Source organism: Dipteris shenzhenensis, chromosome 15 (assembly GCF_047967505.1).
Source record: "Dipteris shenzhenensis isolate YYH24624 ecotype China chromosome 15, Dip_SZ_1.0, whole genome shotgun sequence".
Taxonomy (NCBI): Eukaryota; Viridiplantae; Streptophyta; class Polypodiopsida; order Gleicheniales; family Dipteridaceae; genus Dipteris; species Dipteris shenzhenensis.
The window spans coordinates 36,292,309-36,319,440 of NC_141610.1; the positions used below are offsets into that span (position 1 = coordinate 36,292,309).

Sequence of the window (27,132 nt, forward strand, 5' to 3'; positions counted from 1 at the left end):
AGCTGCTTGTGCCCTCTTCAGGGGAACTCTAGCAGTAAACTGAGACCCTAAGAGGTGGGCTGCAGGACAGCCAGCTTCTTTTTTCAATTCAGCACCTCAGCCAGCATCTAGGTATATGCTTCCGTCGTATTAGCGGACATGCAAATTTTACCTTGTGAAGTTTCCGTCCAAGTTGCGGCGTGCTGGTATTGCGATAATTCTTTCTATCTTAAATGGTGCGTTGCCCTATTAGCTAGATTTAGATGCTCGTTTGGGAGAGACTAAAATGAAATCGTTTAGACTTCACAAGCAGTTGTAGCTTGAATGAAGAGATTTTGGACTACTTTTTTATTAGCCTTCTCCTTTAGTGCTAGCCTTTGTCATGGCTGAGTCTGCCCTTCACCTTCGGAGTGCCGATAGAAACTCAGTACGATGACTTTGTATAACGGATGCTCAAGTATGTGTGGGTGTGTGGATTTGTATGTGTGAGAGCATATTTTTATACTATGGTCTACACCCACTGTTGGGCGCTAATGACGTCAGTGGGGATGTCATAGTAGCTAGTCCCTTCTATGCGTGATGAAGTTTATGGTTTTCAATGTTATGAGTGACCATCGTGAGATTGAAACTACACTATGTTGTGTTTTTAGAGGATGAGTTTGGGAATGTTCCTGGATTCATCTAGGTATATGCTTTTGTCATATTAGTGGACGTGCAAATTTCACCTTGTGAAGTTTTCATCCAAGTTGCGGCCTGCTGGTATTGCGATAATTCTTTCTATCTTAAATGGTGCATTGCCCTATCAGCTAGATTTAGATGCTCGTTTGGGATAGACTAAAATGAAATCGTTTAGACTTTATAAGCAGTTGTAGCTTGAATGAAGAGATTTTGGACTACTTTTTGATTAGCCTTCTCCTTTAGTGCTAGCCTTCGTCATGGCTGAGTCTACCCTTCACCTCCGAAGTGCCGACAGAAACTCAATACAATGACTTTGTATAAATGGATGCTCAAGTATGTGTGGGTGTGTGGATTTGTATGTGTGAGAGCATGTTTTTGGCCTGCCCGGGGGGGAAGGCTATAGTAATCGGTTTTTGGCTTGGGAAGGGATGTTCTTAGTTGTGACAGTGTACAGTTATCCATTTTGTCAGGATTTAATTGGAATTTCGGTAGTATCCGCTGCAAGTGCAGTTTGTGGCATGTTAAGTTTCTGCATTTGTCATCGTAGGGTTATTCATTTGTCGCAGCCGAACCTGATAAGCACTTACTGGCTTGTATGTTTGGTATACAAACAGTTTTGAGCAGTGTGGCTAGCCCTTGCAAGTCAAAAGTTAAGGGCATGTCTTGTTTTTGTGTTTCATGAAATCCACTTGGTTTGTTCTCATATGAGGCATCCTTGGAGGATGTAGCTATGGTGATAAAAGGCTTGATTTGTTTTAATAGGACTTTGCCACTGTGAATCTGAAAGTAGTATGTATGTGGTCCCTCCAGATTCCATTCCTGTCTCGTGTATACCCCCTTCACAAGATTTTAATATCGTAGAACCTATATTGTGCAAAAGAATTTTTCAAGTGACCTCAACATTTCTTGTGGTTTGTGAGTTTTTTGTCGGTTGTCCTATTGCCTCAAGGCTTTTGAATGATTCATCTGGAAAACACCTTCGTTTGCAATAAGTGTGCCTAAAATCATCCTCTCCATACACATTTTGTACAGGTCATCTCATTTACTTCTAAGAATGCAAGAAAAGTTGTGTGAAGCAGCAATATTGGACCTCGACTCTTTCTCTGGGGCAACAGAACTTAGTCTTGCCACTCATCATGAAAATGGGGTGACTGAACGTACTCAGCTAGGTGTGACAATGAATCTAGCATCAGCTGAAAATTTGGATCCTACACATACCTTTCATATTGCTTCAAGATATATTATTGTGAACGATTCACAAGAAGCTGTCTTCATCTGCCAGGATGGCTTTCAGGTCTGTTTTTAGATCGAAATACAAATTTCCAGTATATTCTGCATCCATTTGTGCATACCCTTGAGCTTTTCTTTCATGACGTCCCTGCTGTGTGATGGAGTTCATGATGTTTACCTGGTTAATGACCATCATGAAGTAAAAATTGCAATGTTCATGTTCCTGGATTTACCTTGATAAATATTGTCTTATCATAACATAAGAACTTCTTCTGAATGCTCTTTGAGAAACGGCATCCTTGATTTGTCATTTAAAATTTACCTTTTCTGCCCAATTCTGTTGAACCAGGGGGATGAAGATGCTATTGTTCTTCTAGGTCCTGGGGAACATGTTGCTTTAAGAATTCGGTCTTTTCCTGGTGACAACAAAAGCCACTCCAGGCAAGCACAGTCGGTCGGGTCTGGTATTGCAGAAGATGCTCTTCTTTATGTGTGTTTTCGCCTTGAGGAGAGTGGATGGGATTGGTCTGGTCCTGTATGTGCTAGTGCACTGGGTTCTTTTTCTCTAAGGATTTGTAAAAGCCCAGAAGCTGTCAGTGATGTTCCACCTAATCTGAAAAGGGAGAGCCAAGCTAGGGTCAAATTCATGGCTGTCCATGTGGAGGAGCACAGGCCATCCTTGATTGTGCGGTTTTGTATGCAATCAGCTGATAGGGTTCCATATCGCATAGAGAATACCCTTTCTCATGCATCTATTATGTTTCATCAAAAGGTAAGTTTTTTTGTTATCTAGCGTGAAAGGTCAAACTGATTCTGTTGAATGATAGATTTAATGTTTCTCTGAATGCACTATGGCTGGTTTAGGACAGTATTTATATTGAGTTGCTGTCATATCAAATTTGTGTAGCTATATCCTTTGCCTTTGGTTTCAGGGTCTTAGTGATTCAGAGACACTGGAGCCAGGATTTGCTGTTGGTTATGCTTGGGATAATCTAGCCCAATCTCATAAACTCGTCGTCTCTATTGCTGGTGAGAGCATCTGATCATTCTTTCCCTTAATAATGATTCATAGATCCTGGTTATGCAACTTTTTGTGAGAGACTTTATTGCTGATTCCTTTTGCATTTTACGAATGAGCTACATTTTCTTGAATCTTTCAAAGAAACAATGAATGGACCCATAGTCATTGAAAGCTAAATCCTTGGCTTTAGCCACGGCTCTTAAAGCCCTTTTAAGCGTGTTAACCTGGTCAAATTACCTTACCAAGTTTTCAAATGTAAGCCTATAGATGATGCACCAAGCAGAAATCTTTTCAATTGCATGTATTCACAAGCTTACTTTTTCAAACCCAAGGAACCATTTTCAGCTGCATCTGTGAACGAGGGCACCTTTCTCGTTCTTCATAAGTAAGAGTAGGTGCTTTAGCTACAGTAAAGGAAGATTGAATGAGGACAGTGTAAGGGGGATTCTAAATTCTAGTGCCTCTTGCATACGCTTAGAAAAGGAATTAAACAATTCCGAGCCTGTATTAGCTGCACACATGGAATAATGCGACTTATAATTTTCATCCATAGTGCTGTTGGTTATGCTTAGGATAATCTAGCACAATCTCATAAACTCGTCATCTCTGTTTCTGGTGAGACCATCTGATCATTGTTTCTCTCAAGAATGATCCATAGATCCTGGCTAAATCCGTGACTTCACCCTTGGCTCTTAAAGCCTTGTAAGGCCTTGAGCTGGCATCTAAAGTAGTGTAAGGTTTAGCGGAGAATGACCTGATAAGATTTATCGGAGGACTGTGAGCTCAAGCATGTAGAGCCTCTCATCAATGAAGTTCATTACAGCAGGAATGTGGGTTTCCATTTGTGGTCATCCAATCTGGGATGGGGGGAGAAATCACTAAGCCTATGTCCAGTCTCTTACTTTCGGAGAGTTGGGTCAGGGTCTTGAACTGGACTGCCTCCAGCAATTGTGGGCTCCTCTCTTGTGAAGACATAGCTTGTGATATGCTCCCACAGACAGCCATCTTGCACATCAGGTCTCTTGAGTCTGGATCATAGTCCGGTGACCCTGTGGATGAAAAGTGGGGCGTATTGTAGATCTTGGAAGTCAATGATCCGACTCATGTCTAGATACCTGTGAGCAAAAATGCATTGTTGCCAGCCTCGGATCTTATGGTTCTTGGCGCATCTCATCAGTGCCGGCCCCTATGTCTCGACATCATGCACGTCGCGCAGAGTGCATAGTTTGAGATCTTTGCAGTGCGCTTTGGCTGCAATCTCATGCCCGCCTCAGTCTGGAACCTTTGAGATGAATTCTGGAGCTGACATATGGTGGTCTGTGTTGTGTGGGAGAGGTGGAGCTATAGGGATCACAATGCCTTTACAGAAAGCCTTAGTAAAGAGCTTGGAGCAGTTTTCCCCAACCATCGGCCAAGACTTTTACTTGAAGTCCTTCATGATCCTTGGCTTTGCCATTCTGTACTTTCTTGATGGTGTCTCTGTCAGGTGGGCCATGTGAAGAGCATGGAGCTGGTAGGATGAGGGATGTGCTCCAGGTTTGGTAGGGGTTTGTTGGGGAGAGTGTGACCATAAGCCTTCCAGAGACTAGGATGGTAGATAGGGCATGGTAATTGCTTTCCCAAGAGTTTCACCTATATAATTATTTGCAATTATTGTTGTACTCAAGAGTTCCTGTGAGAGAGAGAAATAAATAAATAAATAAATATTACCAACTTCGAAAGCCCTCACAGACGTATGAGACAAAAAAGGCATCTAAAGTGCCTGGCCCAAGCTGCATCTAACTTTCCACCACAAACAATATCTGTCACGAGTAACATTTCAATGCAACAGTCCGAGCGATTAGCACTCAATAGAAGAGAGTAACAAACTGTTCAGGATGTGGAGGTCCTTTTTATTCATCTTTGTATTGCATGTGTCTGCATCAACACCATCAGTGCAACAGCCAGCAGAAACTGGCCTGAGCAGAAGTGATCGGAGAGAAGGTCATTGGTCACCTTTGAGACTTGATTGCATTTCTGTTGGGACACCATCAGTGCCACTAGAATGAGCAGAAATGCATTGAGAAGATGAAGAACGATTGACTCATTTTTTAAGACTTGACTATATCGACACCATCAGTACAAAAAATTGGCTTGAGAGGTTGAAGAACTACTCTGGATAAGGTGTTTCGGTTTATGTTTGATAATTGGGTGGCTCTCTCTACATCATCACCATCACTGCAGAAGTCCTCTTCTCTACCCCAGCCAAGTGTCTACTGTCCATTCTTGTCACGGTCGCCGTTTGTATTCGATCCTGTCACAACATTCGACCAGCCCTTTGAGTGACTCTTCTTCTCAAAGTTGGCACTGCTATCATTCTTCCTACCCAGCTCATCTTCACTGGCCGAGCTTGTATTTTGAGTGTGTTGGAAGGAGCCACCCGCAGAATGGTGCAAGAATACCACCTGAGTGGAACTGAATAGACTATCATGGTGCCACCTTTGAGTCTTTCGATGACCATGACCCGCTTTTCATATCTCAATGACCATGAGCTTGCCGTTAGGAAACTTTGAAGGTTGCTGATCCCATTCCCAAAGCCATACCCTCTTGTCTCTTCTGGTCTTGACCTCCTCCAGAAATTGGCCCCAAGAAACATCTTGTTGACTTCATAGTTTGTACTGGACACTGACTTAGGAGCCGAAACACCAATCCAAGTACAACCCATCAGGGCCTAGTGGTACAGGGTACACTAAGACCCTTGCAATCTGGTAAGCGTAACATAAACATAAAAACACTAGTACAAAGTGTTTGAGCCCGTGGAGAGGATGGAAGTTGTGGTGCAGCATCACCTCTATATGCGTTAGTAGAGTCAAGTCCACGAGAGGCTCCGGTGATGTACGGGGCTGCAACAACATAAAATCCATGATAGAGCATTGGCGAGGGTCAATATTCGTGCTCCGTTGTGGTCTCCTGGCTATCCGTGCGCCAGATAAGTGCCATTGTCACACCCATCGGCCATGTTTCTAGTCAAGAATCCTTGAGATTTGTGCAATCGACACGCTGGTGGGTCTATCATATTTCTCACTCGGGTCACCTTAGCTACATCCCCTCCCTGAGGATTGCTGGTCTGTGCTATCCGGTTGCAGGTATGCTACGGGTTTCAGCTCACAGGCGAGGTCTTCTTATAAGGCAGGCCCTATTAGACCTCGTTAGGATACATGATCTCATTATCTATAATGGTCTTGACAAATGGCCCGCTCCAGGTGGTTTCACATGCTTTCCACATGGGGGAGGCTCCGTCATTGTTGATTACATCATGGGATCCCCTGCCTTCACATCTCGCATCACTGAGTTTACCGTAGCACCTCTCCCTCTAGGGGCTGATCATACATACCTTTTCTTTAGCATCTCCACCCCCCTTCGCATAGCACCTTCCGCCCCACTCAGTTCTTACTCCACCTACTATGATATACGCTTTGACCGGGATCACTCACCTTCTTATTCTAGCCGTCTGTACATACTTCTCGCTTATATTGACTTCATACCCCTTTTAGAGGATCGTGCTGCGCTTGTCACCCGCTCACTACACGAGGCTGCGATTCATGCTTTCTCCCACACCACCCACTCCACCCGCCCACCACCCCCCTGGGACCGTACCCTATAATAGTTGGTATGATGATGAGTGTAAGGCTTTACGCCGTCAACTCAAATTCGAAACCAAAAACAGTCTTCCGAGCGCACCCGATACGCTACGCGAGTACCATAGACTGATACGGAGGAAGAAACTAGACTTCGTTCGTCAAAACGAGGAGGAGCTACTGAACATTTTGTTAAGTAACAACTCTAAGGACTTGTGGCGGAGATTTCTAGAAGGATGGTCCCCCTCGCCACTCATTGACACTGAGATCTGGTTTGATTATGCACGCACACTTTATGACATCCCAAATCAGCCAGTCCCTAATCTCTCACACATGCCCCATCCCACATCTTGCACCCTCTTCACTAGAGGAGGGGTAAAGGATGCCGTAATAAAACTTCATAATGGCCGAGCGAAGGATCATGAGGGGCTATGCACTGAGTTCATTGCATATGGGATTAACCTCCTAGCCCCGATCTTAGCAAAGCTTTTTAATGAAGCTATTTGTTTGGGGTTTCCACGCCCTTGGACCATTAACACTATCTCACCCATCCACAAGGGAGGGGATCCCATGAGCCCAAAGAAGAACATGACCATTATGATTGGACATGCCATGTCCAAGGTTTATGCATCAGTACTTGACTCTGAGGTTAGCAGATTTGCAGAGTGTCGAGGACTTAGAGCAGCAAGACAGGCCGGATTCCGGAGTGATCATGGAACCATGGACCACATTCTCACGCTTAGATGTATCATCGAGGAGGCGAGTTCATGAAAGCAGAGGGTTTATTGTTGCTTTGTGGATTCTGCAAGGCAGTTGACACAGTTCCGAGAGCCCGTCTCATACAGCGCCTATAAAACTTGGGTTATGAGCAAGAGATCATTAGGGCTGTCATGGCACTTTACGAGAGAGTTTCAAGCAAAGTGCGGGCAGGATCCCGGTGGACAGACGAGATCATGAGCACTATCGGGGTCAAACAAGGGTGTCCTTTATCACCTACCTTGTTTGGCCTCTACATTGATGAGCTTGAGACAGTGATGCAAACACAGGGGGGTGTAGGTTGCTCTCTTGCGAGCACGCAGATCCAGATATTGCTCTACATAGATGACGTTGCTCTCTTGTCTTCCCTAGCAGAGAGGCTCCAAAGACACCTAGACGCACTACAGTGCTTTTGTGAGTCTCATGATTTGAAGGTCAACTTGGGTAAAACCAAGGTCATGATCTGCCATCATGCGTCAGGAGCAGTTCACATTTGAGGGGTCACCTGTTGAGATAGTTTCATCATCTTGGGGTTATCTTTTCTAGACCCAACTACACTATGAGACCCGCGTTGTAGGCATGCTTGAGCAGAGGGTATGCTTCATTGGCCAGACTAGAGAGGCAGTGCTTCCGCTCGCACTTTCAGGATCCACGCACCAAGGGGTTACTTTTTGACTCCTTGGTTCGCCCAGCAGGGATGTGCGGCAGCCCTTGTTGGGGGCCAGACTTGTCGGATACAAAGTGGGCCCGTGTGGAGTGGCTACAAGTTCTCATGTTATCATGGATGATTGATGGTAAGCCATCCGTTTCTCACCAGATCATTCAGGCTAAGTCTGGGGAGAATTCAGTGATCATCTTGAATCGACTCATACGGGCTGTGCCCTTTTGTGGTGACCTCACGTGCATAGGATGAAGTATCTGGAGGGAAATAACACACTGCTATGAGAATCGGTCTTGCGTGTGGTAACTTGACTCATATCCACATGTGTCGCGCATGCTTCTCTCTCTGTGCCACTGATATGAGAGGCCTCATGTGTGATCTAAAGAGGATAGACACTCCCCCCGAACCCCGCACACAAGTGTCTCTACTCGTCTCCTTCCTATGAGATGACTCCCATTTATATCTTGTCACAGTGGCACTCCTCTCTAGGGGCTCTCATGTGTCTCAGTGTAGAAGACCATGTCTCTGTCAGTGTATGTCTCCGAGAAAGCACCTGGATCAGACCAGAGTGTGCCATTGCAATTCCACACTGCAATTCTCAGTCCACTTTGTCTACTTTGTGTCCCCTCGGCCCGACACCGTCATAATTCACCCTCTTCTTTCTCTTCCTTTTCTTCCTTCTCCCCTCGGTCCTAATCTCCTCTCTCTTGGATGATCACCCTACCATCTCTGTATGCAGCCCATTTCCCTGCTTCTCTCGCTGCCATGACGTGTACCATACCTTCCCTCCGGTGTTCTTGCTATAGGAGGGTGAGGTCATGGTCCAAGTAGATCCGGGTTCCTTTCAAGGTCACCCTTGTTCTCATGAGGGTCTTCCTATCCATGGCTGTTCGGAGCTTCATCACAAGTGGCCTTGTGGGTGCATCGGGCTTGCCAACTCTCCAAGCTGTCTCACATGTCAAGTTCACATCCATTTTGGTGAACAAAGCATTTGCATCTGCCATAGGAGTATCTCCTACTGTGAGGCCTCGGACTAAGACATTTAGGGCTTCACTGTTTCTCCTTTTATCCTCCTCTAGAGCATTTGAAATGAACTCTTTCTTGGGGGCAGCAGTACCTTTCTTGACCACATCGCTCCATTACAAGATTGAAGCCTCTCCTTTCTTGATTTTCTGCGTGAATTCAGCATGTTTACCCTTCATAGTGTCTTGTAAGAATGCCAATTCTTTTCTGAGTTTTTCATTCTCAGATTTCAGTTCATCTATAATCTTGCATCCTTCTTCTGAAGTCCCCTTTGCCCCTTTGAGCTGCTTCATTTGTTCCCTAATGATGTTCAGCTCCTCGTGTAGGGATGGCTGAAGCTCCCCTTCATCTCCGTGTGTATTTGCGTTCAATTTTACATTCTTGTCTTGAAGACTAATCACCCGAGCTTCCAAGCTCTCTATCTTGGATGTAAGAAGACTGTTTTTCACGTCCATATCTCGCATCATATCAATCTGCATTTTCCCAATTTGTTTTGCCCATTTTGCATGCACTTCTTCTTGCCATCCCTTCATGTCGTCATTCATTTGAGCACGGATGTTTGAAAGCTCATCCTTCTTGTATTCTTCCAGTTTCTTTTGTAAGCATTAAATTTCAGCATCTTGTAGCTTACATACCTCCTTGATAGTGGATAGGCATGCTTTGACATTCCCATCCTCTACTTTCTGCCCTTTGGTCCAAATTATGCTGTATTTTCTGTCTTTGTCCCCTCTTGTTTTTTGATCGGGTGAGCTTTCCATGGCCTCTCTTTTTTCTTTGATTTTTACTGATTTTTTGCTCTTGGGACTGCCCACTACCTAAAGGTCTTTGACTGTAGAGACTAGTTGTGGGGTAGGGGGGGAATCCTTACAAGATTTTATAGCCTCATCAATTACTGCCTGCTTACCAGGCCCTTCCAGGATGTGAAGTCGGGCCTTTACTTCTGCCAGCTCCAATCGTAGCTCTCTCACTGCCTGCTGCAAATAAAAAATCTGATCCTATCGCCCGAGGATGGGTCGTTTTGAGCCTTCTTGTTGGTAATTCCGTGCATATGGAGAGGGTGTCATAGCTGCAACTGTAGAGTACCGAGTCCTGATGGATGTTGAAGGAGTTGAGGGGGACTTGGAGGAGAGGGTAGGCCAGTCCATAGTTGGCTGTATGATGAACCCCCTGGCTTAACCTAACCCTCGGGTTGGGTTAGGGGTTTAGCCCAACTCGGGGTTAGGGAGGACTAGGACTAGACTAGGTACGAACGGGAGGACAGATGGAGAGGTGTTGACGGAGGTAGTACGAAGGACGGAGGCTGTGGTACGGAGGTACGGACGGGAGAAGCTGTACGGACGGAGAGCTGTACGGTTGTCGTACGGACGGGAGAGGTTGTACGACGGGGGGGGAGAGAGAGAGAGAGAGAGAGAGAGAGAGAGAGAGAGAGAGATGTGTACGATGTATGGACGACAGGTGACCGGTTGTGGTACGGAGGTACGGACGGGAGAAGCTGTACGGACAGAGAGTTGTACGGCTGTATGAACGGAGAGCTGTACGACTGTGGTACGGATGGCTATATATTAACGTCCACGGGAGGCCTCACTGGCCTATGGGACAAAGTACACACACACACACACACACAGAAAGAAAATATAATAAGGAAAAGCGAACTCATACAAGCCTCAGTGGGCTGAAGCAAAGCGTACGCTAGGACCTTTGCTGAGTATTAATCTATGCTAACAGAATCATAATCATAGAGGAAAAAAAGTCAACTACAACTGCAAAGTGGGCCATATTAGTCAATCAATCTATCCAGGTGCTGGGACGAAACCCAAGCCCGGTACAGTGATGGCTCTCTGGTGGGCTGCGAAGATGTCTTGTATCTGCGTCTGTCGGGTTGTCTCGTGCTGCAGTGGGGGACGTGGTCTCCTCGCTCTCTGGACTCTCTGGGCTATGTCTAGGGTGACCCCTCGTCTCTGTCCGTCTCCTCTAAGGAAAGTTTTGATAGGTCGCACCTCAATAGAGTGTATCATGGGGACTCTCTGTTGCACATGTGGCCTCTGCGCCCCTCTCTCGGTGGTATTGTGCTGGCTGCTCATCCAGACTGCTTTCATGTCGGCTAGCTTCTCCTCCTCCACTCCCCTATGTTCGGGGGCTGACTCAAATGTATAGAAGTCTATGGCGTGTCGTGGTGTCCGGTCACCCTCTCTGTGTCACCACAATGTAAATATCCTAAGTCAAAGTACAATTGACCATTTATCTGATCATAATTAAAGAGTTTAAGAAGTGACTACGATCAAAGACACTTGACTCTAGTCAAGTAAGCTTGACTTCGTCGGTCGGGGAGACTTGGTTTATTACCAAAAGGGTCAATTGTGATTAACCAGAGAACCACAAAGCTGACTACAGTCAGAGAGTGTTGACTTCGGTCAACGAGACTTGGCATACGCCAAGAGGGTTAACTACAATTAACCAAGTTGTGCTAACTTCGGTTGGAGAGACTTGGCCATAATTAAGGCGCCACGACCATTGGTCAAAGCTCCTTAATTACGACCAAGAGGATTGACTTCGGTCGACCAAGAATTGTGTTCTATGTTTTGTTCACGTGTTTGTTCAGTGGAGACGCCCACCTGTGACTAGGATTAGTCCACTATTTGTTATTTGCGTGCAAAGTGCTAACAATTAATGGGTGCCATGGTGGTGCGCTTTAATTAATTGTTGCCGGTACGATGAGGGACTATTGCGGAGGCCACCCACGTGACCAAGTGCTACGAAGACCCCAGAGGCATGTAATAGGACTTAGTCTAGATTTTAGACAAGTGGCATGTTGCCATTTTGGAATGAGCATGAAGCTCTTGTAAAATGAATTCACGTTTGAATTTGTAATACATAGCTCTACGCTAAACTCTTATACTCAGATTCTCTTGATGAATTAAAAAACCTTCGGGGGGGTCCAGCTCGACGATTGTCTTGGGACCTAGTGTAGCTGTAGAGAGAGGGAGAGAGGGACATCAAGAGAGAGAGTGTTTTGCAGTAGTTTTAAATCAACGAGGTAGCACTATGTCCTGTAGTGGTGTGACCATTCCCTGCTGCTCTCTGATATGTCGTAGAAGTGTCTCCCTGTGTCGCCGCATCTCCATCAGATAAAGCCTGATACAGACCAGGTCATGGAAATGGATCAGTCGTGACAAAGGACCGAAGCCACTCCCCTCTAGATAGAGACAGTGGTAGCGTCCCCAAATCTCGTAGTAGGCTGGAAAAACACAGAAATGCTCCTCTGTCTCAACCGCCCCAGCATACATATTGTGCAGACCCGCTGCTCTCCTTGCCTCGATCCTCATTTGGTGAGACGAAACCCGCATCTGACCAATGGCAATCCTCAGTGCATGGGAGACTCCTCTATCCTCGAGATACTGTGGTCTAATAATGAATCCCTCCTCTGATACTCTCAGGAAAGAGAGAGAGAGAGAGAGAGAGAGAGAGAGAGAGAGAGGGAGTTTATTAAAGTCTTCGGAAGACCGATGGGTCTATGAGACTGTGACAATCCCGATACAAACAAACTGTGAGGGTGGAGCTACTAAACGAGCATCCACACCAATGCTGAATGCAAAATGCAAAAAGCTAGTGCTAAGTAGTACATAGTCATGTCAGAGTGATCGACTACACATCAGTATCATCATCATCATCAAGTCATCTAGGTGGATGAGACAGTGGAAGCATGAAGTCGGCTGTAGAGTGTTGTCAGCTGCTTGCGGGCGTGGTTATGTGTTGTCTCCTGGTCATAGCTCTGTGCCTAACAAGGGCTATAGTGACCCCAGTCGGTCAACGAGCCCGGACTTTGAACAGAGAGGGGGGACATCCCCAAATGTAATCTATGTGTCAACCCTCGCTCTGAGCTATCGTGTCGTTGGCTCTGGATCCCGATCATGTTGGGGCCTCTTAGTATGGGATTCCACATGCTATGACTGGAAGAACTCTGTGATCACGCTCTGAGAAGGGTCTAGCAAGGAGGAGGTCTACTTGTGTCTTCGTGATCGAAGTAGACGCTCGCAGTGTGTGACTGCCTCATGGATGAAAGCCACCAAGCATCTCTGGTCTGGATATTAGAGAAATTGGGACAACACCCCAAGACTGTCCTGGAGAGGGTCAATGCTATACTGGAAGGGAGGGAGTCTATCCATGTGAAGTCCGAGTCGCTCAAACCATCTCTCTGTGCGTGCATACCAGCATCTCTGGTCATCTGCTGCTGATAGTGCCATAGAAGAGGACAATGCTAGCCATGGTAATCTGCTGCACCCAAAAGTGCAATCCCTAAACCCCCTGACCCGGTCTAGGTAGGTGATATCCTAAAATACTGCATCCAGCTGTAGTGGGGAGAGAGAGAGAGAGAGAGAAAGAGAGAGAGAGAGAGAATCTTCGGGAGGCCTCACGACAAGGTACAATTTAAAAAATAACTCATACAACCCACTATGGGCTGAGGCAAGGGCATGCTTGGACCCTCGCTAATTACTATACTAAGAATTGCAAGAAACTCAAGAACTAGGACTCAAAACTCAAAACTTAAAGATTTTGAGAGAGAGCAGGGTGATTAATTATCAATTACGATGCTGATGCCATGGCATTCCTCCTGTGGGCTATGAAGATATTTCATATGTGTCTCTATCGGGTCGTCTCTTGCGGCGGTAAGGGGTTGTCTCTTGTGGCGGTAGGGGCATGCCCTCCATGATCTCTATATCCAATGGGCCATATCTGTGGTTATACCTCAGCTTTGATCGTCCCATCTAAGTGGAGCCAGGATAGGGTGGACCTCCGTCGTGTGTGCTCTAGTCAATGTGTGCACCGTGCATGGTCTCTGTGTCTCTAGCTCCACATCTCTTCCCACTCACGTCACTCTTCCCACTCTACCCTCAAATCAGCTAGCTCCTCCTCCACTCCACGGTTTCTTGGGGCTGACTCGAAGGTATAGAAATTAGTGACACGGTGTGTTCAGTCTAGCTCTATCTCTTGTGTCAACAACATCTTTTGTTGTCTTATCAGACTCAATAGAGTATCCAGGTGTTGCCGCATTTCGATTAGGTAGAGACCAATGCAAACGGTCATGAAAGTGGGTCAGCGGACAAAGTTGCCCCAAAAAATTGCTCTCCCTTGGAAAAAGGCATTGATATCATCCATGATTCTCATAGTAAAGTGGGCATGCGCATAAGAAATGCTCCTTTGTTTCCAACCTCCTCTAATGTGCACGGTCTATAGATTTGTTGCTCTCTAACTGTGCATGTGGATCTCCCTGTCTTGATCCTCAGCTCTTGGGACAAGACCCGCAGCTGCCCAATGGCAATCCTCAATGCATGTGAGTCATAGTGAGCCCTTTGCTTCAGCCCTCAGTGGCTTGTATGAGTTACCTTTTGGTTTTGCACTTTGTCTCATAGGCCCTCGAGGCCTCTTGCAGACGTTAATAGATCTCTCTTTCCAACCTCCTCTAATGTGCACGGTCAATAGATTTGTTGCTCTCTAACTGTGCATGTGGATCTCCCTGTCTTGATCCTCAGCTCTTGGGACAAGACCCGCAGCTGCCCAATGGCAATCCTCAATGCATGTGAGTCATAGTGAGCCCTTTGCTTCAGCCCTCAGTGGCTTGTATGAGTTACCTTTTGGTTTTGCACTTTGTCTCATAGGCCCTCGAGGCCTCTTGCAGACGTTAATAGATCTCTCTCTCTCTCTCTCTCTCTCTCTCTCAGGGAGGAATTTGATTATACTCCCAGGGAGGTTGCCTATGGCCCTCTCTGTACTGATGTATAAGCAGGTCTCTTTTGTCCCATAGACCTTTTTAGGTCTCCAGTGGACATTAATAAACTTTCTTTCCTTCTTTCTCTCTCTCTCTCTCTCTCTCTCTCTCTGTGTGTGCACAGCACTAGGGCCTAGGACAACAGTCATGTTGGAACCCCGCGAAGGTCTTCAGCGCATAGGCTGCTATTACTAAATGTATAAAAATTTATATTAGAAGGAGGCACAAGGCTCTCCACTCTTGGCAAGTGCCAAATGTGAAATTCTAGCCTAACTCTTAGTTACATGCCTCAAAGGGAAAATTCTCGAGCCTTCATAGCACTTGGTCACGCGAACTCATCCTAGTTGCTTGCTAAACTCCATAGCACTTGGGATTACCTGCAACAATTAATTAAATCCGCATACCCATTAATTGTTAGCACCTTGCATGCATAAATGAACTTTAGAGTAATCCTAGTCTCTGTGGGCATCCCCACCAAGCAAACACGTGCATGTAAACAATTATTTCTCTGGTTGACGGAGGTCAATCCTCTTTGATTGTAATTAAAGGCTTTGATCGAGGTCAATGTGCCTTTAATTATAATCGAAACTCTCTGACAAAATTGGAATAACTTGGTTCACTGAAGTTAACCCTCCTTGGCGGAAGCCAAGCCTCGTTGACCAAAGTCAACACTCTCTAACCGTAGTTAGCTTTGTGGCTCTCTGGTTAAGCACAGTTAACCCTCTTGGCATAAGCCAAGACTCCCTAGCCAAGGTTAGTCTTACTTTGACCATAAAAAATACCTCTTTGACCATAATTAAATAAATAAAGAACTCCATAATTATGATCAAATACAACTTCGTGATGATTGAGACTCATCTGTCCTCTAGGACCCAGGTTATTTGATACTCTTTCTATCCTCTGATAATCTCAGAAGTGATCGTGATGATAGAATTGGATCTTGGTGGGAAACTCCTACCAATGCCTCAGTAGTCCAAGAGTGCATATCATGGTGGGGTCCTCCAATGGATATGAGTATATCTCGTATCTGTCTCTGTCGGGTCGTCTCTTGATGTGGTGGGGGGTGTCACCTCTATGATCTTTGTAGCTGTGGGCCATTAAGAGTGATGTAGCTCCGATGGTCCTCTTTGAGTAAGGCTCGAATAGATTGGGCCTCCATTGTTGGTGGTTAGGTTTGTCTCTGCTCTGTGCGTGGTCTCTATGGCTTTGGCCATTGTTCCTCGTCTTCTCTTCTTGCTAATCCCTTGCTCGACTGTACCATGTCGCCCCTCTCTACCGATCCATGCATCCTGAATGCAATGGCGGGGATGGTTAGACAGCCCTGCAGAGAAGGGCTTGCGAAACAGGAGGGGCCTCTATGTAAGATCATCCTGCGGTGCTGCCGAATCATGTCATATGTACATCCTCGGGGTGGAACCATCGGTGCTCTCTAGCAAGATGGGCTATCTCTGTGCTCATGGTCATGCGCCTCGTCTTGCTCCTCATGAATAACCAGGTCTCTGGCAAGGATGCGACGGTGCTCTCTGAGGAATCTCTCTCTGTATCTGGTGATCTCCCTGATGAACAACGCTAAGCAATACTGATCCTCATACTCCATAATCCGAGAGAGAGGTCCAAATCCGTGCCCAAATAAACAGTGAAATCTGCCACGGATCTCATAATATAAAGGGCATCTGCAAACAAAGTGCTCCTCAGTCTCCACCTCCCCCATAGTGCAACAAGGGCATATCCTAGTCTCTCGCCTGGGTCTATGTCCGGTAGCTGTACGACGCATCCTGCCGGCCTCAACGTCTAATCTGTGGGAAGCTACCCTGAGCTGGCCCAAGGCAATCCTGAGTGAGTGCGACATATGAACGCCGATATATCCTGGGGATATGATGAAGCCATCCTCTGAAATCCTGAGAAAATGGTCACGATATGTGGCCATCTTCGTAGGAAGTTCCGTGGGATGAACCCAAGTGCGAAACGTGTGTAGCTGCAACAAATCTGCCCTGATAACCTGACTGAGCTCATGTCGAGTGAGAGGGAGGCGAGGGGCATCTATGCTGTATCGAAATGGTGGCAGCCTATCCATATCCAAGCCCAACGAGGTGAGCCATGTGGAGAGTGTGTGGTACCAACAAAAAGTATGACCTCTCTCTGCTAACATCTGCGAGGATGTCAGTGCTAGCCACGGTAATCGTGCTCTACCTGCTGCTGAGTCTCCGAGCGCCCTGATCCTATGCAAGTATGTAACTGATTGAAATGCTGCATCTAGCGCTAGGGGTGTAGCTCCGAACTCTGTGAGCATAATCTGATGCGGTACCGTGGGCTTCGCTCTGATCAATCTGGAGAACATGATGATTTGTAACCTCTCTACTCGTCTCCAATCTGCAACACAGATCTCCTGCCCAGAAGAGGCTAGCATACATGGCTGCAGGTCTCACCAGCGTATCGAAAAGTAAGGACTTCGTGTCGGGATGCTGAAAATGTGACTGTGCACACTGCCTCTCGAGAAGAGCCAAGGCGGCATACCCTCTACTGATCCTATCTCGTGCTGCATGCATCACGGTGAAGACTGGACCTCTAAATGTGGCACCCAAATATGTATACTCCCTGACTAGCTCCACCTCCTGCCCATCAAATGTGAAAGAGAACTCGCCTCTCCTATAAACCTGGTATGACGTGTTGAAGACCATGACTTTGGTCTTCCCAAGGTTTACAGACAACCCTCTGTCCTGACAAAAGCTGTGGAGTGCATGGAGATGTGCCTGTAAACCCTGCTGGGAGGAATCAATAAGAACCACGTCATCTGCATAGAGGAGAATCGGTATCGTGGATCCTGCCAGTAAAGAACCTGTACCACCCATCGTCTATATGTACATCTCTAACTCATCGATATAGAGACCAAAGAGTGTCGGAGACAAAGGACACCCCTGCTTCACCCCTATCGTATGACGTACTTCCCCCGACAGCCCCGCCCGTGTCCTGACTCTACCTGTGACTCTCTCATACAAGGCCATGATCGCCCATTGAATCTCCCCACTGAATCATTATTAGTAGATTCTAATAATCTCTCTCTCTCTCTCTCTCTCTCTCTCTCATACAAGTCAAATGCATAGAAATTCGTGACCCGACTACTTTCTTATATGTCGTAGTAGCGTCTCCCTAAGTTGTCGCATCTCCATCAGGTAGAGCCCAATAGAGACCTAGTCCTGGAAGTGGATCAGTCGTGAGAGTGGGCCAAAGCCGTGCCCCTCCTAAAAAAGGCAGTGGTAGCGCCCTTAGTTCTCATAGTAGGCTAGGCAGACACACAAAATGCTCCTCTGTCTTGACCGCCCCCATCGTGCACAACCTGCAAGTCCGCTGCTGAAACCAGCCTCAACAACGTAAAGGGTGATAGGATTACTTAATTACAGCATACACAGCAAATTGACAAGTAAATATGCACCACAAAACAAATCACAGGGGAGCTAGAGCGCTCCTACTCAGAAACAAGGACATCGATTGGCCCCAAACGTTGGCGACCTTTGCGGTCCTTGCCTTGATCCTCAGCTGATGGACGAGACCCGCATCTGTTTGATGGCAATCCTCAGCGTGTGTGAGACTCCTCTGTCCTCGAGATATTGAGGTCTGATGATGAGCCCATCCTCCGATACTCTCAGGAAATGTCATGCACGCACGCTCTATGACATCCCAAATCAGCCATCTCCTGACCTCTCACATATGTCATGCGCACATCCTGCACCCTTTTCACTAAGGGGGGAGCGGATGTCGGAACGCCATTCCATTCTTAACTTATTCATCAAGTAGGATGGGGTAGGGTGTTTGAGCCTTAACCTGTAACTCCCCTATTAGGAAGCATTTATGTAAGTTTCTATTCTGTCCCAGTCGATCCTACAGAGTCTAGGTGCCCAAGCTCCGGTAAAGGATTACTGTCTGCACAAGCATGGTGTACAGAAACTTCCTCGTTTCCCAATTCCACAAGTGTTCCTTCCTACATTTATTTTGGAAACTATATAAAGCCTTCAAGCCACCTAGAACCCTTCTCTTTACACATGCATTCCAGTGGTATTTGTCCGTGAATTCCAGTCTGAGATACTTATATACATTGACTATTTCTGAGGGGTCTCCTGCAAAGGTGACATCAATGTGTTTGTTATGTGTCCCAATCACCATTGCCTTTGTCTTATCTATATTGACCTGCATCCCCAAGTGTCTGCAAAGTTCTCTTAGTGCATCCAAATGTGTTTGCAGGTTCTCTTACTCTTTGCGGAGAATACCACGTCATGTGCGTAGATAAGCATTAGCATCACGTATCCTGCACCCTCCTTGCTTTGTATTCCCATCCACTCTTCCAAACTCATCAATAAAGAGGCCGAGAAGGTTGGTTAGAGGGGGCAGCCTTGCTTAACCCCTATGTCACTGCTTATGACAGCTTTCCCCTTGAGAGCTTGATCCATCCACTAACGGCTGTGCTAACTCTACTAGAACTCTCTGATATAATTGGTATGTAGCTTTTTGGAGTTCTTGAGGGACTAGTAGCTTTTCTAGCCTTTCCCATATCTTCTTATGTGGTATTGTATCGAAGGATTTCTTGAAATCTACAAAACAATAGTAGACCACTCTTTCTTATGTTTGGCACCTTCTGTAACATTGTAAAAGCCAAATAACCTATGAGACCAAGGAGTTAAAATCCATCAGTTAAAATCCGCCATGACAAAGACACCACCATGGGGAGGGACTAGAGGTTCTAGCACACTCCCAAAGGAAAATCTACCGATGGATTGATACACGAAAGCCTTGAGTGAAAAATACGGCTAGACCCAGAGAGAGCCCTTTATACGTCGGGAGTAAGTCTGATTCTGTCATGTAATGGCGTCTCCTGTGTCTGAGGTGCGTGGTCTGAGCTCTATGTGGGCCTGACTACCCAGGGGCTTTCTGCATGGCTTGAATTTTTGCATTGATTCACAAATCACAAATGCTTGTATTGTGTACATTGTTGCCCTTCACCTTTGGAGTCTTACAGAATGCTAATACAAAGTCTTTCATAGACATGGATTTTTCATACGTGTGCATGTGAGGATGTGTGTTCGCACAATTATCTACACTCACTACTGGGCGCTGATTATGTGTTGGAATTCCCTATCCTTCCATGTGATGGACTTCAAGGTTTTTAACCTTTATGCGACTGTTGTGAATTGTTCATTTTGTGTTTTACAGGATCATGCTTCTGGATTCATCTAAATAGCTGTATTGTTGTCTTATTGAAGAATGATATTGCTGCCTTATGGAAGTATACATAGTACTTGGCAAGGACGGTATGCCTTTGTAGAAGCATGCGCATTAGGATGTGCACATGCAGAGCTCCTGCGAGCTTCCCCTCCCCCCCTCGCCGTTAGCCCCTACCTCCCCTTCGCTCCCCCCCCCCTCGCCGCGTCCACCTCCACCCCTCCCGTCCGCCCTCGACCCCCGTCCCCTCTCCTCCCCCCCCGCCGGCACCCCGCTACCCCTCGCCTCACCTCCGCCCCTCGCTCCATCCCGCCCCTCGCCTCACCTCCGCCCCTCGCCTCACCTCCGCCCCTCGCTCCAGCCGCCCCTCGCTCCATCCCGCCCCCTCGCTCCATCCTCGCCCCTTACCTCCGCTCCATCCCGCCCCCTCGCTCCAACCCGCCCCTCGCCCCCGCTCCAACCCCCCCCCCTCGCCGCCGCTCCAGCCCCCCCCTCCGCTCCATCCCGCCTCGCCTCGCCCGCCTCCGCTCCAGCCCGCCTCGCCTCGCCTCGCCCGCCTCCGCTCCATCCCGCCTCGCCTCGCCCGCCTCCGCTCCATCCTCGCCCGCCTCCGCTCCATCCCGCCTCGCCTCGCCCCCTCCGCTCCATCCCGCCTCGCCTCGCCTCGCCCGCCTCCGCTCCATCCCGCCTCGCCTCGCCCGCCTCCGCTCCATCCTCGCCTCGCCGCCGCTCCAGCCGCCCCCTCCGCTCCAGCCGCCCCCTCCGCTCCATCCCGCCTCGCCGCCTCACCCCCAGGCTCCACCGACGCTTCATCTCTTCTTGGGTGGCAGCCTGTTTTTCTTCATCGGAAGCTTGCAGTTAGTCTTGGCGGTATGGCGGCCCCCAGCCCGGATCCGGAGGCCCAGTCGGACCCTCCCTCTCCAGATGCCTACCGCGTTATCCTGACAGAGCAACAATCATCTCGTGTTCAGGAGGTAGCCAGTGACTTTGCTCGTACCTCTGTTTACGGTAGAGTCATTGGACACTCCCCCTCCAGGTCTACCATCAGGGACTGGCTCCAGTCCACTCTCTTGCTAGAGGATGGCCATATCGAGGAGGTGGCCCTTATGGGAAGGGGCATCTTCTGGCTCAAACTCTCCAGTGAGAAAGCTGCGAGCAATCTGATTGCCGGTTCCCCCACATCGGTGGATGGGAAGATCATCATGATAGTCCCGTGGTACCGTGGTTTCAGCGCAGCGGGTTTCGACACTCGGTTCCGTATACCTCGTCACCCAGTGACACTCGTTTTTCCAGGGCTTGCTACTGAGCTGCGGCCGATTGTCAGGGACTTGGGCTCCCATTTTGGCTGGGTTATGCACGACACCTTTGCCGACGCGGTGACCACGGCAGGAGCTCCCCGAGTCCGTGTGGCTGTGGCGGATCCTGCGACTCTCCCTGCAGTGATCGAGATCGTTACAGGTGCCGGCAGTATCACCCAGAGCATGATAGTCACCGGACAGCCAGGTCAGTGCCTGCGGTGCCATGGCTTTGGGCACTTGGCGGCTACTTGTCCACGCTTTGCCAGCTCGTCTCGACCCTCCCCGCCCCCGCCCCCGCCCCCTCCACCTCCCCCCCCCGGACAGCCACGTCAGGAGGAGCCGAGGCAGTCGGAGCCTGGGCCAGAGGTAGTGGGCGGTTGGACCGAGGTTCGAAGGAAAAGAGGAAAGAATAAGAAGATTTCGGATAAAGGCAAGGAGGCAGAGGTCACCATTCCTGCAGCAGCACTCCACAGGCCTGACAGGCAGATGCCCCAGGGACCTGGGAGAGCCTCTTCTTCGACGGCAGCCCGCCCTCCACAGCCTCAGATCCTCCTCTCTCCCACCCCCCCGCCTTCTCCCCGGTTTCCCCAGTTTCCCCCCCCTTCGCCCGCCCCGCAGTTTCAGCCCCCGCCTCCTTTTCCTCAGTCCCCTCCCCCTCCCCCTCCCTCTCAGCCCCAGTTCCAGATGCATCCCCATCCCCCTCCCCCCCCTGCTCCCCTCGCCCCTCCTACAGAGTTAGCTGCACCGTCGCCTTCCCAGCCGAGTGCAGCCTCCGCTCCACCTCCTCCACCTCCTCCGCCAGTCGCCTCCGTGGAGCCCGAGTCGCCTATCCCGCAGCCTCCTCCCCCTCCTCCCCCGCTTGCAGGACACCCGGTGTCTGTACCACCAGTGGAGCAGGTTTCCCTTCCCGCTAGCCCCTCAGTGGCAGACTCAGCTGGGTCTCAGCTCCAGGAGAGAGAGCTCCCTCGAGACTTTTACAGATCTGGCCCCTGGGACTACCTGGATGTGGCCGACCTTGGGACCTTCCCGGCTTGTCTCGACATTAGTATCTTCATGCTCCGCAAAGGGGCGGATGGGAGGATTGGTGCCTTGGCTCCCAGGGATGGCCCTAGCTTCGCCTTCACGTTCCTCAGCGATGGCACCGAGACCTGGACAGACGACTCGGTGTGGGAGGCTCTCAGAGAGCAGACACACGCCCAGATTTGCTCCTGGATAGGCCCGTCCGGTGGGCAGCTCCTCGAGACTCAGTGGTCCGAGGGCGATGTGCGCTTGCGGTGGCGTTGCGCTGCCAAACGTTTCCGATTGATCGTGATCCTCAGACCCCCCCTGGCATGGCCTCTTCCCCAGGATGTCAGAGCTTGGTCCCAACAGAAACTCCGAACCTTCTACGGGATGACTGCTTCAGAGATCTCGAGCTGGCTCGAGAAAGCATTTGTTCATGGCACTAGAGGCCTCTCGCCTTTGCTGAAGGTGTTGAAGAACGGGCAGGACGACCCCGTCTCCCCCTCCAAACCTTCTCACAAGCGGCAGCGCCTCCACTCCGATCTGTCTGATTCTTCTTCGACTTCTTCTGCGAGCAGACAGCTGTTCGCAGCCCCCCATCCCTCTCCATGAGCCTACACCTCGTATCCTGGAATGTGAACGGGTTTCACTCTTCGAGTACCCGTGGTCCCAGGAAGCTCATTTTGCGTCAGGAACTTCAGCCTGCAGTGATTGGTCGATTGGATGTACTGCTGCTCCAGGAGCACAAGCTTTCTGCGGCTCATGCCCGTAGCTGCGGGAAGGTTCTCCCTGGATGCTCCTACACTTATTGGGAGCCTTCGATCGGCGCACAGGGGAGGAGCGGGGGGGTCTGTACCTCCGTGTGCGAGCAGTTAGCTCAGTCAGTTTTCGGTCACGGCACGTTGATCCCAGGCCGAGCCCTTTGGGTAGGCCTGAATTTGGAGGGATCCAAGATAGGAATCCTCAACATTTATGCTCCCACAGACCTCAGATGCAGAGCCACCTTCTGGAGGACACTTACAGGGATTCTTCCAGACATGGATTCCTGGATTGTTGGAGGAGACTTCAACAACCTGGAGACCTTGGAGGACCAGCAGGGTAGAGATCCGGAGTTCACAGGTATGGCTCAGGCAGAGCAGTCAGCTTGGGACTCTTTCATCTTCGCGACAGGAGGGAGGGACAGTTGGAGAGACCCGTCCTTCCGGCGTTGGCACGGGAGCCTGGACTTCTCTTGGGGCTTCCGCAGGGAAGGAGGCAGACTCCTGGAGCGGCTTGATAGGTTTTATGTCAGCGATTGGGCCATCAGCAGAGGTGGCCAGGCGGGCATTGTTCCAGGGACGACACTATCCGACCATGCGCCTGTGCTCCTCTCATTAGATTCGGCAGCCCAGACTCTCCCCCCCCGATCATGCAGGATTCCCGATTCCATCTTCTCGAGGGCGGACGTCCGTAGCAGCATTTGCAGTCTTTGGGACAGAGACTGGGGGGAGGGCATGGATCTGGTAGACTCGGTCGCGCAGGCTCTGCAGGAGTCCAGCCAGATCTGCCAGCTCGCAGCCCTACAGGTTCGACAGGATTGGTGGGGCAGAGAGAGAGCTCTTCGGAGGGACCTCGCCTCCATTCAGCGACTTCAGCAGTCTTCCCCGGGCTCGGAGGAGCTTCGGATCCAGGCCCTTCGAGCCAGAGCCCTCTTGGAGGAGACCCTCCAGCGTCGCTCCGAGTTCTCCTTTCACGCCTCTCTCTCCTTCTGGGCCCGGAAGGGTGACCGGATGTGCAGGGAGTTCTTCAGGACACACGGCCAGAGAGCTGCAGGTGATCAGCTACGGAGTCTCAGGACAGCGGATGGTCACATTGTTACGGACCCGGGGGAGGTCCTGGGGTTGGCCACTGACTTCTACAGGACCCTCTTCCAGCAGGAGCCACTTGCCCCTCGTGCTAGTCGTGACCGTGAGGAGGTGTGGAGGCACATTCCATCCCTGGTCCAGCCCAGCATGCAGGCGACGTTGTTGGCGCCGTTCACCGCGGATGAGATGTTGGAGGCCTTGATGGCTATTGATGGGCAGAAATGCCCAGGTGAGGATGGGCTATCCCGAGCTTTCTTCACCTTCTTCTGGGACCAGATCCATCAGCCCCTCCTTGCAGCTCTGCAGGGGATTTTCAGCAGCGGTCAGATGCCAGAGAGCCTTTCCTCGGGACTGATTTGCCTCATCCCGAAGGGAGGAGATAGACAGGAGATCCGCCAGTGGCGTCCGATCACTCTCCTTACCACTGCCTACAAAATCCTCGCCAAGATGATCAGTGCCAGAGTTCGACCTCTACTCCCAGACCTCGTCCATGACACTCAGACAGGCTTTGTCCAGGATCGCAGTATCCTGGATAATGTCTTCACCTTTTCAGAGGCGGAGGAGTGGGCTCAGTACAGCGGTTCACACCTTGCCATTTTACTTCTCGACTTCGAGAAGGCCTACGATCGCGTGGATTGGTCCTTTTTGGAGGGGACTCTGGAGCGACTAGGTTTCCCGGCAGGCTGGATTCAGGGTATCTCAGCTTTGTACAGGACAGCGTCTAGCAGAGTCATCATTGGAGGCAGGATGGGTGAGCGTTTCAGCTTGGAGAGATCAGTACGTCAGGGCTGTCCCCTGGCTCCTTATCTGTTTCTCTTCTTCGCCGAGGCCATGACTTACTACCTTCGGGCGAGGTCCACAGGGCTCAGGGGTGTTCGCCTTCCACTCCGAGAGGACACGGAGCTTCTGGACTCAGAGTACGCAGATGATACAGCCCTTTATGTCCAGGACGATGAGAGGATGCTAGAGAGGGTGCGGATGGCCCTGGAGGTTTTCTGCTCGGCCGCTGGTGCGAAAATCAACTGGAACAAATCAGTTGGTTTTCTCACAGACCCGGGGGCGTGTTCTCAGTGGGGGCGATTCCTGGGCTTCAGATGGATCCCACGTGGACAGACAGCTAGATACCTTGGCTTCCAGGTTGGCCTAGACATTACGCCAGCTCAGCAGTTTCTCCCGGTGCTAGATTCCATCCGACGGAAGCTGGCTTTCTGGAGCACTGCTAAGCTGTCCCTTGCAGGTCGTGCTTTAGTAGTTAACCAGGTCCTTCTAGCCACGGCTTGGTATGTGGCTTCCTGTTGGTGCTTCTCGAGATCCAGCGTGGCACAGCTCAGGAGGTTGGTTCGGAACTTTCTTTGGTCTGGGGAGGATGGGCAGAGAGATACCAGAGCCAGGGTTGCTTGGCAGACAGTCATTCTTCCGCAGGCGGAGGGGGGTCTGGGGGTCATTGATCCAGAGCTTCAGAGTCAGGCCTTGTTAGGCAAGCTTATCATCCGCGGTTTGACCCCAGGGGGGCAGACGTGGAAGATGTTACTTCAGCAGGGAGTCGGCTCTTGTGTCCCGCGCCGAGGTGGAGAGTGGCTACCGTCCTTCAGGTGGATCTTCACTTCCGCCCCGCTCACTCAGCCCCGCTCCCCACTCGTTCGTAGCCTCCTCATGGTTTGGAGGCGGCTCCGTCTCAGTCTCATTCAGTCCCAGCCCAGCTGTCAGGAGGAGATCGATCGCCAGCCGCTCGTCTGGAATGGGCAGGCCAGAGACGCCGAGGGCCTTCAGCTGGGGGAGAGATCACATATCAGGTGGGACGGCTGGATGAGGGGGCCAGCCCGGTCCCTTCGAGTTTGGAGGGACACGTACAGACATCTGGAGATGGCCGATCTGGCAGACGCAGCGGGAGGTGCACGCGGAGTCCAGGCGAGACGCACGGAGATCGACGGTGCGATCCCAGCCGCTTGGTTGGCTCCACCTGAGCCTCAGGTCCTCATGCCTGGAGACACCCACTGGCTGGGACAGTTCACCCCTCGTGGCATCCCACTGGTGGTCGCAGGACGTTTGGATGACTCCTCTATCGCCTTCTTCGCGGTTTCAGGGGACGGACGACTCAGGAGAGAGGATGCGCTCATTGACCCCCTACTCCCGTGGCAGAGGGTTAGGGTCGTAGGCCTTCTGGGGAAGGTCTGGCATACCGACCCTAGTATCGAGCAGGACCAGTTGCAGCTTTGGCGTCTTTGGCTCTGGGAGGGGCGGGCCTTGTCAGAGCTTGAGTGGGACCCAGGAGAGTGGTGGTGGCCAGAGATTGTGACAGGACAGGGGCAGACTTCCTTCTTCGCTTACAGCACGACTCTGGGCAGGCGAGTTCTCGGGAGGATGCAGAGCCGCCCCCCCACCCAGCGTCCTAGCTGGTACGCACAGGGTATTTCCAGGTTCTTTTTGCAGGCTTTCTGGAAGGCCTTGTGGGAGAGCTGGCGGCCGCGGAAGATCTCATACTTCCTGTGGCTTCTTACCCACAAAGGTCTTCCAGTGGGGAGCTGGTTGAGGCAGATAGGCCAGGACGGTTGCTGTCAGATTTGCCATGCGGATGAGGAGTCACCAAAACACTGCCTGTGGAGCTGCATGCGCGCCCAGGAAGTGTGGAGGTGGACTTTCGGGCTTCTTACTCGTGCAGCACCAGAGCTAGGAGTGATCACTTGGGGCGCGTTCTGTTGGTGCAGCACCGCACCTGGTCTTCATCACTTGTTCGAGGCATGCCAGCAGGACCCCACTTTCCTTATCACACAGGGGACGTGGGGGCCGCTCGAGGGTATCCCACAGCACCTAGCAGAGGCTGATACAGGAGTTCGGGAGAGGCAGCCAGTCTGGGAGATTATCAGCAGCATTACAGGATGGCACATCTGGACCTCGCGCTGCGCGCAGATCCTCGGTGGCACCTCCTTATCGACTGCCCAGATCATGGCGGAGATTTGGAGTGAGATTATTCATACCCTCAGAGGCCAGTGGGACCAGATTCAGGGAGACTCCCGGGCTGGTCAGGAGAAGCGGAGACGCTTCCTCCAG

At 50.1% G+C, this 27,132-nt stretch overlaps 1 protein-coding gene across 1 annotated transcript in view; it reads left to right on the plus strand.

The window, feature by feature from the left end:
* LOC147893744 (vacuolar protein sorting-associated protein, putative (DUF1162)) overlaps positions 1 to 27,132 on the plus strand; it is a 215,327-nt gene that overhangs the window by 121,496 nt on the left and 66,699 nt on the right. Inside the window, exons 21-23 of the mRNA XM_087385903.1 lie at positions 1,690 to 1,951; positions 2,237 to 2,659; positions 2,820 to 2,916. Coding sequence (XP_087242029.1) covers positions 1,690 to 1,951; positions 2,237 to 2,659; positions 2,820 to 2,916 — 782 coding nt within the window. The remainder of the gene's footprint in view (positions 1 to 1,689; positions 1,952 to 2,236; positions 2,660 to 2,819; positions 2,917 to 27,132) is intronic.